The sequence below is a fragment of the Sorex araneus genome, chromosome 1 (assembly GCF_027595985.1).
Source record: "Sorex araneus isolate mSorAra2 chromosome 1, mSorAra2.pri, whole genome shotgun sequence".
NCBI lineage: Eukaryota > Metazoa > Chordata > Mammalia > Eulipotyphla > Soricidae > Sorex > Sorex araneus.
In genome coordinates, this window is record NC_073302.1 from 29,007,097 (window position 1) to 29,019,250 (window position 12,154).

At 44.0% G+C, this 12,154-nt stretch overlaps 2 protein-coding genes across 5 annotated transcripts in view; both read right to left on the bottom strand.

Annotated features, from left to right (window-relative positions):
* Positions 1 to 226: 226 nt before the first annotated feature.
* TAL2 (TAL bHLH transcription factor 2) overlaps positions 227 to 12,154 on the bottom strand; it is a 41,287-nt gene continuing 29,359 nt past the window's right edge. The window contains exons 1-2 of one of the 2 annotated variants that reach the window (XM_055136948.1): positions 8,495 to 8,592; positions 227 to 3,353 (exon numbers count right to left, since the gene is read on the bottom strand). In XM_055136948.1, the coding sequence (XP_054992923.1) occupies positions 3,026 to 3,343 (318 nt within the window). In that variant the 5' untranslated portion in view covers positions 3,344 to 3,353; positions 8,495 to 8,592 and the 3' untranslated portion in view covers positions 227 to 3,025. Of the gene's footprint in view, positions 3,354 to 8,494; positions 8,593 to 12,154 lie in introns of those variants that run through there. The other variant, XM_055136943.1, reaches the window with a different exon arrangement.
* The window catches only part of FKTN (fukutin), a 91,523-nt gene continuing 82,604 nt past the window's right edge, over positions 3,236 to 12,154 (bottom strand). The window contains exons 11-12 of one of the 3 annotated variants that reach the window (XM_055136927.1): positions 4,973 to 5,056; positions 3,303 to 3,353 (exon numbers count right to left, since the gene is read on the bottom strand). In XM_055136927.1, coding sequence (XP_054992902.1) covers positions 5,001 to 5,056 — 56 coding nt within the window. In that variant the 3' untranslated portion in view covers positions 3,303 to 3,353; positions 4,973 to 5,000. Of the gene's footprint in view, positions 3,354 to 4,972; positions 5,057 to 12,154 lie in introns of those variants that run through there. The other 2 variants (XM_055136934.1, XR_008629846.1) reach the window with 2 other exon arrangements.

Genomic DNA, 12,154 nt, shown 5'->3' on the forward strand with positions numbered 1-12,154 from the left:
ATTTTTCAGAAGTTATGGAACGTAAAGGAAAGGTATACTGGGACCAGGCTATCATAGAACCTGGATGTAATATGACATGGTGGGGAAGGGGGTAAAAGCCAGGAGAGAATGTGTAGGTGGGCTTAGTGAATTTATTAAATCTTTATAAAAGGAAGAGAAAGAGACCTTGTTTTCTTAAATAATTTATTTTCAATAAATTAATAGTTAAATAGCAGTTAAGAGCTCACAAAATATACCAACAAATAAAATCTTTGGCTGATATATTTAACCACTTTCTACAAAGTACAGTAATTCAATTGGAACAACAAAAGTCTAGGTGGAATGCTACTGAACACCATGTTAAAGAGATGCATATAACAAGGGGCTCGCCCACTTTCAACTTTAAAGTACTTGGCAACTGACCAGAGCCGAAGAAATGTTGGACCCAGAAAACTTGGCACTGTGTCCTGGGCTCATTAACTGCCTGTGTGACTATGGTAAAAGTATTCCAAAATCCTGTTTTCTCTTCTACAAAAGAAGTAAAATTAGTGATCCTAAACTAAACTTTATAAATTAATGAACCCATTTGTATCTGATTTCTAGAAGTTCCAGTGCTGTCCTTAGGAGAATAAATACTTTTCACAAATGGCTGAGTAGCATCGATTATATAATCTGTTTAAAGTTTTCGGTTGGGTGCAAATGAGCCATGAAGAAATGCACCCTTAGTGCAATGCAATGTGCTTGAATTATAAATTCTTAGTGCAGCCATCACTGAACCAGAAGTGGGTGTCACCAAGGAAGACTGTGAAGTGATTTCTGTGTTAGCTTCCGGTCTCATGGATCCCTTTCCAAATATTTGGTCTGGAGCCAACCATCATTCCTTCTGACAGTCCCTTTACTCTAACACAGACTTATCTTCAAAAAATCCAAGCTTACAAAAGACATAATCTAAGAGGTGAAAGTAAAATGTTTGGGGACCACAATGTGCAATGATCAGGGCTTACTCCTCACTCTGCACTCAGAGATTATTTCTGGGAGGGCTAAAAAAATATATATATATGAGGTGCCAGGGATCAAACTAGCATTGGCTGCATGCATAGCACCCCCTGTTCTGTCTCTCCAGCATCACATCAATATTATAAATGCTTATTCATTTATCAAACAATTTTTCTGCAGTGTCTTTTTTAGATAATTCTATTCCCTTCATCAGGTACATTCTGTTACACTATCGTGGGAAGGCCCTTTATTCACACAGACCAAGACCTGAAGGCAGGAAAATGCATCCACTCATGGAAGGGCATTAAAATCCTGTCTTCAGTCTCTGTGATTTCCTCAGAAACATGTGAAAACAAGATACTATAAGAAGGCTGGGAGAAGGCAGTTTTGATTTAACGCCAAATGAGAGAGTATGTAATGTTATTCAATTGACAACTGTTTCCAAATCTTTGAGAAGACATGTACTATCATTTGATAGTTTGGGTACAAACTTAAGTCCACATAAGCTCATGAAAAAGAAATGGATATTTGGAGAAAATCCCCTGGACTCTGTGCTTATGTGCTTCCCTGGATTATTCTAGCCCCATAGGGAAGTGTACTGAATGAAATTTAAATAAATGACCTATCAGGAGAATATATTGCTTCGAATGAATGACTGTACTACAAGAGTGAGTGCTGTAGAGAATTTGGTGACATTATGATCTTGCTTTAGGGGGAATGAGATTTAAGGGAGTCTCATCCAGCTTTCTTCTGATAACTAAACCAAAAGGCTTGTTTCAACCTTTCATAAATCAAATATCTTCTTTGGAGAGTGGAAGGAAATTTAAATTCTTCTATTGTACACATTCTGGCAATCCATAACCTCAAATACAACAGTTTCCTGTGGTTCAGAAGGTTTTAAAACCAATGCACTGTCAAGAACTTTGGGGAAATGAACGTCCCAGAGACAATCAAAGGACATTATTTATATTCTGTGTTCAACTATGAGATTCCTCTTTGGATCTGAGTATCCTGGAGTATGTGTGTGTGAGGGGGTGAGACACATGATGATAAATTATGCCAGGTACACTTTATTTCACTGACCTATGGGTATCATCCATCCCAGGGTAAGATTGAGCTAATTCTCTTCAGCAAAGAAGACAAATTAAAACCCATGAATCCATTAAAGTCAGGTATTACTATCCTATTGTCTACTCTAAATCTCTTTGTTTGAACCAAGCTCTCTTTTTTTAAAAAAAAGACACTAAATTGTAATGTTCAGGTTTCCATATACATATTTGAATTATACCAGTTTTAAAGCAGAAGAAACTCAGGCTGAACTTAAAATGTCACTAACATGTGAAACAAAGGAGTTAGATTGTCCATGTTAACAAACTTCTCTTCTGTAAGAACACTATTAACTCATTAATTCATCAAATACCAAGTCCCTTCCTGTCACAAATATGATCCATTATTTGGCTTGGAGATACTAATACGTGACTGACTCAATGCAAGTCACACCTCACGTTTCCACAGAGACAAGGGCTGCCAAGCACTTCTTTGTGGAGCTGCTGCATTGCTGCAATCCTCGCGTGTCGAGAGGGTTTTTCCTCCACCAGCTTTTCCCACATGTCTCCAGGTTGGTTTCCACAAGGGCTGTCTTTTTCATTTGTCAACCTTAAGACTTTCTTTGTGCATCCTTGCTCCAGTATACCTTTTTTTTTTTTTGCTCAAGACAAACCTTAACAATTGTCCAGAGGGAAAGAACCTCTACTCATCCACCCTTTCTTATCATTGGAAACAACATTGAGTGAAACAGGAATGTGGAACCAGTTTTAAACCAGAAATTTGTGTCAAACATCCTATGCAGTTGGTTCACATAGAGAGACAGGTGGTTCTGTGATTGCAAAGCCACAGTGTTGTGACCTCCTCTGGGCTCCCTGAGCACCTCCTATAGAGCTCAAATTCACGTCTCCAAACTACCAGGCTGACTCTGGAACACACAACAGGCTGTCCACAGTCAGAGGCTTCTGAACAAGGAATGCTCTGGGAGGGGACAGGCAGAGACACACTATGGAACGCAGTGGCCCAGATCAGGGGAAGGGGTCTGGTAGTCAACAAGCAGAGTCCTCTCTGGAGGGTGGGGTGCTTGGGGGAAGAGTCCCAGAATGTTTTCCTGATCAGCCACTCCTGCCTGATGCAGGCTTTGCTCTCCTAAGACTTTGACCAAGAAGTTGATGTACCTCATTGCCAGGCGAAGCGTTTCATTCTTGCTGAGCTTTTTGTCCGGAGGGTGAGTGGGGATGAGCTTCCTCAGCTTGGCAAAGGCACTATTGACATTCTGCTGCCTCCACCTCTCCCTGGTATTGGCAAAGATCTTCCTGGTCATGCTTGTAATCCTGAGGCAAGAAAGAAAAAAATAAAAATTTTAAAAAAAAGAAAAAAAAAGAAAAAGGCCCCAGGAACCAATACCTTGTAAAAGTTCTACGCACATGTCCTGCCCAGAACTGAAGAGGTTAGATCTTCTCTACCCAGTTTTTAGAAATTAATTTTCAGGGTTTTGGAGCCACATTCCATTGTTCTTAAAGGGCTATTCCTGGCTCTGTGCTCAGGAGTGATCCCTAGCAGTGCTCTGGGGACCAAATCTGATTGAGGGGATTTGGACCAACTTTAGTGGGTTTCAAGGCAAGCATCTTAACCCCTTGTACTATCTCTCCATGCCTCATTTCCTTATTTTTAAGTCTTTTGGATCCTTTGATAAATGTGGCAAAAGAAAGCAGGGTTAGAGTAATACTCTTCAGCCTTTTCCCCCGGCTGCTTTGAAGCCTTAAAGTTATAAGGTTGTGTTATCCCTACATTTTCATACTTTCATGACTAACTCTTTGTAATTGCTCAGAATCAGGCACAGCATAGGACTGAGTGAGTTGTGTGTCTGTGAATATAATGCATATGTATATTTTTAGTCAATAGTTTGAGAAGGAATTTTAAGAAAATAAACTATGAGCTAGGTCCATTAACAATATAATATTTGGAAAGGAGTTTGTAGCGCAGCTCTTTTAGTTGAAAGACCTCACACTGTAGAAGGCTGAAGTCTCCCCATGTAAGAGCTAGAATACCGGGACCCAACCACAGTTGTACCCAGTATGGAGCACACAGTGAATGTTCCATAAATGTTAAAAGATTACAATTACTAGCTCTATCAATGATAAAAGAGTAATAGTCTATTGTGATTTAAATTTTTCATTATAAAGATACTATAGGTGAGTAAAAAGCATGTTTCTTATTAACATATTTATTTCATGCTACAGGAGTAAGAGGACATGGTTCAAAGGGTCAGAATACATCTTTGAATGTGGAAGCTCCTGGGTTGTTACCTGGCACCACAAGGTCTACCAAGGAGAGCTGGGCATGACCCCCTCTTCCTCATATGAAGCACTGTCATCCCATTGTTCATCAATTTGCTCGAACACATTGTGAGACTTGTTACTGTTTTTGGCATATTGAATATGCCACAGGTAGCTTGCCAGGCTCTGCCGTGCAGGCAGAATACTCTCAGTAGCTTGCCGGGCTCTCCAAGAGGGATGGAGGAATCAAACCCAGGTTGACCACGTGCAAGGCAAATGTCCTATCTGCTATGCTATTGCTCCAGTCCATATATATACACATATATAAATATAAAATATAAAAATAATATATAAATATATGTCATATTTTATATATATTATATTAAAACATATATAAAAAAATATCTGGAAGGATTCAGGTCAAAATGCCCACAGTGGTTCGCTGGTGAAGACAGTGGATTAGGGAAAAATACAAAAAGAAAATTTGTATGTTTATTCTAAATCCTGTGGTTTCATATTTTCAGAAGAGGAAACTATTCATGTTCTTTAATTCATGAGATAAAAATTTGAGAGATTTATAAGCTTCAAAGAAGAAACAAATTTTATATGTTGATATCACAAACTTTAACACTATTGTAACCATCGAAAAGACAGTAAAAATAAAGCAGAAAAACCTGAATTTGAATCTCAGCTCTCAATTTCCTAGATACATGGTTCTGAAGAAGTCAGTCCACTTCTTCCAGTCCCAGTTTTCTTGTCTGGAAAATGGAGATAAAAGTCACCAACAGATTTCTTGTGATGGTTAAGATACTACATAAAGTTTATAAAATGGATAAGATACTACATAAAGTTTATAAAATTGAGACACTATGTGCTTGGCATAATAAATGCAAGAAGTCTATTCCCTTGCAAAGTGTCATTGCTCCAAAGGCAGAATTCTCAATCATCTCTGTGCCCTGTGAATACTTCCTGTGGCCTTTCCTGCTTCTGTGCTCTGGGAGATCAGAGCAATGCTGAGAAATGAGTACTTAGGAGAGTGGCAGTCCGATTTCAAGGCTTAGCCTCAGCACTCCTCCATCAGTTAACTTACATCCACTTCTTCACTTTGGAGGCCCTCCAATAGGACTTATTCTTACTCCCAGCTCCAGTCTCAATATTTAATGCCAGGGGGCTGGAGCGATAGCACAGCGGGTAGGGCATTTGCCTTGCATGCGACCGACCTGGGTTCAATTCCCAGCATCCCATATGGTCCCCTGAGCACCGCCAGGTGTGATTCCTGAATGCTGAGCCAGGAGTAGCCCCTTGTGCATTGCCGAGTATGATCCAAAAAGCAATAAATAAGCAAATTTTTAAAATATTTTACGCTCACTGCGACTGTACAGAAATTGGTTGCTGGTTACTGAGATTTGTGGCCTGTGTGACAAAGAAAGGGAAGCAGGAGGAGTTGCAGAGAGACAACACAAGTAAATTCTAAGGCTTTTCTAGCAGACCAGAGATCCTTCTAATCTGATGAAACTACACCCAGCTCTCTTTCTGCCTTGCCCTAAAATGCCACAATGTCAGACCTGTTGGCTCTAATCTATGTCATTTCTAAGAATCCAACTTCTGTTTCAACAATAAAAGTATGAGTGTCATCAGAATGGGATTCAACCAAATCTAACCTGTGAACCTAAATCAAGGAGATTTTAAGACAGAGGGAAAATTATGCAGATTTTCTCACTCAAGGCTAGCTAATTTGCATTCAGGACCCTGTAAGTAAAGTTACATTCAAGCTCCTCTCATCAAAAGAGGGTTTAGCTCATTCACTAAATCAACTCTTGTCCCTGGTGGTGGTGGTGGTGGGAGCGGGTATCTTTGGGAAGAAAAAGATTAGGCAGGATAAACTATCTGTTGTTCTCTTCTAAGAGGGCTCAATCCTATTGTTCTTGGAAGCAGACAGAAATAACAAGAAAGAAGAGACAGGATTCCCAAATGGGGCCTGCCAGCCTAGGCAGTGATAAGAATTACTTGTTGATTTTTCCTCAAGTGTGTTCCTCTCCTTTTTCACAAGGGGAAATAGAAATCAGCGATTTAACAAGCTGGAAAAACTCAAAGTAGAGGTCACTGAAAATTACTGAAGCACTTAATACATCAGAGAAAAATTGCATAGTGTTTTTTCAATTCTATGGACCAACTGGCTGCTAATTTTGATTTCAGAGCTTCGAAATTCAGCAGATGCCACAGAAACAGAAAACATCTGCTAGATACAAAACAAAGGTGAAATTTTGTCTCAGGTCACACACAGAATCAATGGCAAAGCACGTGTCTCAAACCTGAGTGTTATGCATCTATGTCCCCACTGACTCCTAATGAATTGGGGTCCATCACCTTTTTATACCATGGACCCTTGTGGTTGCTTGGGGAACCTAGAAACAGATTCTAGCTTAGAGAAAGAAAAATTTAAAATCTCTGGGGCCAGAGCGATAGCACAGCGGGTAGGGCGTTTGCCTTGCACGCGGCCGACCCGGGTTCGATCCCCGGCATCCCATATGGTCCCCCAAGCACTGCCAGGAGTAATTCCTGAGTGCAAAGCCAGGAGTAACCCCTGAGCATCGCCAGGTGTGACCCAAAAAGCAAAAAAAAAAATAAAATAAAATCTCCTGCTCCTTTCTCAGAATATCCAATTTTGGGGTTGGGCATCACGTCTGGAAGTACTCAGGAGCTACTTCCAGCTCTGTACTTGTGGGACCTTGTGTTGCATACAAAGTATGCACGCAGCCCATTGAGCTATCTCTGTGGCCCTAGAGTAATGATTTTAAAAACATGAATTTAAATACACAGATAAAATAACCAAATATACTCAATAATTACTATAAGTATTAATATATGATACATGTGTTGCATTTTAACACAATAGTCAGGTTTAATTACCATAATTCCTACATAATGCTACATAAATGATATTTTCCTTCTAAAGATCCCTAAGCACCATTCAGTATGGCCAAAAGGGAAGCAGGGGGAGGGTTTACCTTCTGTACTATCTCTCTTGACCCATAAACTTGCATGTCTCTCCCTCCCCCTCCTTCACTCTCTTATGGATGTTAGGACTTTCTCTATGTCCTTATAAACTTGTCTGCTACTTGAATATTTTTTTCTTTCTTAAATGAACACATGCTACTTCTACAATAATTTCAAAAGGTTGAACAGAGCCAGGTGTTCACCCAACAATATAAGCCACTCCTTACCTCCCTGCTCCGAGCTGGGAACAAGTGCCAGAGGGAGGTAAAGCCTCATAGCATAGACAAGGTGACATTCGAACACTTGCCCTGGCCCCTTTAGGAAAGCCAGCTGGGAGTGTGTGCTCTGTCCTTTCTACTTGATCTGGACTGTGTGACCAGAAAGCACCGGCACACAAAAGCAGCAGCTCCTGTTAGAGCATCGGTCACTTTCTCTGTGTGGATCACGGTCATTCTCCGCTTTGCTGACCTGTCACCTCCAGTGGTGACATACCGATGCTCCTACTGTATTCATGAATGACATCCTTTCTGCCTAGGCATTCTGCATCTCAGTCTTCACCCACCAACAGGGGATCATGTAGATGGGACTCAGAGGTTTCTATATTTCAGCGGGAGGCAATGACATCTTTATTTCCACCAACCCTTAATCTGAATTTTATGTACTAATAAGGTTCCATGGTAGGCGGTGCTGGTGGCTTTGCGACCTCCGGGTGTGGTCCCCCAGAGGGAGTGCCGCTCTCTTGCCTGGCTTCCTACTTGTCCATTCAATCTCATGCCCAAGCTGCTGCTATTAGGCGCCTGAGTGCATGTGTCCTTCAAAAATCATCTAACTCAAATGGAATCTTCCCCACATAGCTTTGCACGGAATCTATTTCTAAATAAGTACGCCTGCCCAGAATCAGCCCCCCCCCACCCCGCCTGGGGCACCCATCCCGCCAACCCCGAGCGGCGCAGACCCACCTGCCCGCAGACCCACCAGCCCGTCCCGCCAGGCTCCAGAGCCGGCCACGTCCCGTCGGCTTTTTACAGCCTCGGCGGGTCCCGCCTTGGGGTCCTCAAATTTCGCACCGGCCCGCGCGTGGGGGCTCGCTCAGCAGAGAGGATGTAGTGCTGGGGGTCTGCCCTCGCTCTCCCCTCCACCGCGCGCTCCCCCGATGCGGCGCCACCCACCCTGTCCCACGGAAAGTGCCCGAGTCTCACCTAGTCACCTCGGTGGCTGTTACCAGGTCGCCCCCCACGCCCCTGCCCGACTGCTGGGCGACTGCAGCTCGGGCCCGGGAGGCTGCGCTGGACACGGGCCGGCACCCCCAGAGCCCGCAATCGGATGCACCTTCTCACCAAGGGCCAGGATCGCCCCCTCCTGCTGTCGTGGTCGCCGTCCGTCTGCGCCCTCGCCTGGGCGCCGCCGCCTTTATAGGACCCCGCCTTTTGTCCCCCTTCCCGCCCCGGACCCCGACGGTCAGTCCCACCCCGCTCCCCACGTCCTCTGGAACCGGCCCTTCCTGCGCCCCGGAAAGGGCTGGGGGGAGGGGTGGTGGTGAGCCCTGCTTTGTGTGAGGACGGGGCGGGCGCAGGGTTTCCACCACCCACTACCAAAGGCCCGGCGGGCGCGCAGCCTAAGCACCCCGTCTCTTGCCATTCATCAGCAGCGACGCCCCACTGGGTCCCCTAATAGGGTCCCCAACCCACCTGCTTCAGAATCATGGGGCAGAGGGGAGACAGGTGAGCTCTCTGGAGGTGGGATCTGAAATCTGCATCTTCTCTTAAGTTCTCCTCAAGAGTTAGAGAAGAAACTCAGCTTTAAACTAAACTAAACTTCGGCAAAGTTTAACCACAGCTGCACTGGCGGGATTCTCAGTCTCACCTCTATCCGCTGAGCCCAGCACTGGACTCAGCTATTGATTTCAGCAACCTCTCATGGGTTCTTTCTACTTCTGCACCTGGTTCTCTCCATCTGTTCTCCATCACCTTCCAGAAGGATCCCGTGGAACCCCTTTTCACTTGACTCATCTGTAAGCTCAAGTCTCTATAATTGTTTCCAGGTCCTTGTTCTGCCTCTGCCCCATCTGATCCTTCTCCCTAACGCTCCTTTTCTTCTCCACCCTGACTCCTGTGGTTTGTGGAATATACTAGGCCTCCTCCTGCTTCATACTTTTGAGTTGTTTTCTCTACCCAAAACTACACCTCTGCCAAATTATTCACACACTTCCCTCTTAGCAGCAACTCACTGAAAGGTTGCTGAAATAACTGAGTCCTGTGCTGGGCTTAGTGGACACAGATGAATAAATCTAGAATCTGTCCAGTGCAGCAGTGGTTAAACTTTGCTATTGAACTGTCAAACCTAAAGCTCACTATTTTATCTTTATCTCTTGAAGAGTACTCAGAGTAGATGTGGATTTCAGGTCCCAATTAAAGGGCTGGGAAAACAAAACAAATCAGACACAAATTCCTGCCTCAAAGAACTGACATTCTTTAAGTCTTTGCTTAAATGTCACTTCAGTGAAGAATCTATGACCACAGTATTTAAAACTGTACCTTCATTCACAAAGGATTTCCTCTTCCTGCCTTGATTTCTTTTTTCTTAGTACTCATTCTCATTTAGTAAAAATTTATTTATCATGCTTCCCTGGCTCTGTGAACAGGATTTGATCAAAATTGATTGATTAATGACTGGGTGAAGTAATGAATTTCTAGGCATCAACTTCTCTGAAGGACCAAACATAAGATTTGCACAATAAAGTCACAAATGCATTGCGAGTATTGTTAATAAGAGCAAAGGAGCCCAGAGTTGTATTTCCCAGGTTGAAATCCCTGATCTACTCACTTATGTGATCCACATTACCTTTCTTTATGCTTCAATTTCATCATTAGTAAATTGGGGACATTGAGAGAATTGTGAGGAATGGAACAGAAAAACAGAAGAGGCAACACATTTAACACTGCGCTACGGTATAATTAATGGGCATTAAGAAATTGTGGCAGTCAGTCTATATTATTTGTAGAATTTAGGGCTCCCCATCACCTTGAAAAGATTCTGTACCCCCTCCCACTGCCCAGTCACACAGTCTTCCTGTAGAGGGAGGCTGTTTCCTTGTCCACCTTCGGTTTTAGCCATGTGATTGCACTGTGCAAAGGAATGTGAGGGAACCTTCCAGGCTTTGTGCTGAAGCAGAAGCTTTAAGAGTCATTGCTGGAAACCAGAAAGAAATGTTCAAACCCCAGCATGACATGGGCCTCAGGGTACCATCAGAGTGGCTTTGGTGACCCTCAGCAGAGTGGGACCTTAGCAGCACTGATTCACTAAGCCTCTGGCATTGAACCGTCCAGCAAGGCTGGTTGAGTCACACCAGGGAGAGCCCACAGGGACCCCTGAGCACTGATTTCTTGGGAGACCTCCCTTATTCCTCCCAGAAGAGTGATCGTTGGTTCAGTCATGGGAAAACCATGTTTGGGTTATTTCAGTTTGAAACTGCCCCCAGCGCCGTGTAATCCCACCAATGACCAACATCCAGAGACTATAAAAACAAGCTCCTGGAAGAGAGCAATACAGAGTCTCTTGCCCCCACACCTGGCTGTCATCACTGGGGCCCCTCCAAGGGGGTGGGTTGAGTTTCTCTCCCTGCCCTGAGCAGAGCCCTGGCAGCCAAAGACCTCCGGAACCCAGCCAAAGCCATGCTCAAGGGCCCTCTCCACATGTACGGATGAGCCTCACACATAAAGGAACCGGCAGAGGAACCAGGTGTGCAGAACCTGGGGCTGAGATCTCCAAGCCTGCTCAGATTGGGACTGGGCCTCTTCCGCCCAGATCTCCCATTTTCCAGTAGCTAGGCAGTCACACCCAGAAACTGCCCCTGGCACCCTGTAATCCCATCAACAGCCAATATCCAGAGACTTTGAAACCAAGTTCCCAGAAGAGCAACCGCTTCGCAGCCACACAACATCTTATAGCCCAGTTCTCCCTCTCGGATAAACTGGCAAGCTACCGAGAGTTTCCTGCCCACATGGCAAGCTCTCCATGTGTTGTATTCAGATGTCAAAACCAGTAACAATGATGGGTCTCATTCCCCTGATCCTGAAAGAGCCTCCAATGCAGCATTGTTGGGAAGGACGAGGAAAGACAGGCTTCTAAAATCTCAGGGCTATGACAAATGGAGAAGTTACTGAGACCGCTCGAGAAAATCGACGATCAATGGGATGATGATGATGATGATGATGATGATGATGATGATGATGATGATGATGATGATGAAAGCTGTGGAGCAAATCCATTGCCAACCACAGACCTCACTTAACACAAATATGTCAGAAATCCTTCCTGCTATTATCTGCTGAATTTTGGGGTTACTTGTTTTCCCCATGACCCCTGAAAAAAATTCCCATGCCAATATGGTTTTATTACAAATGTAAAAAGTATTGCATGAGTTTCCAGGTTTTTAGGAGGCAGGAGGATGATTTCCTGTATTCAAGGCTTGGGGCAGGGAAAGAGGAGAGAAATGGCTGAATAGAAGATAGACAGCCCCTGAGTGTCAGTGTGAAGCTGGACTTAGGACAGAGAGGCAAAAGAGTCTGGCTGCAGAATCAGAGGTGGCCTGTAGAAGGGATAGCATTTTAATTCAGGGATTGAGGTGGAGCTGTCTTTGAGATTTGTGGGGTTCAGAATAAGGGTAAATGGAGACTCTTGACCCACACAGATCTCCATTCTTTTCCCATGCCCAACCCCAGCTGTCCGGTGCCTTAAAAAACCTATTTTAATGATCTCATCCCACTAGTGCCTAAGAGAAAACCTTATACAAGCTCTAAAATGAACTGAGGGGACTTGGGGCAGAAATTCAGGGATCTAGCATTTTCAGGTCTAGTGGG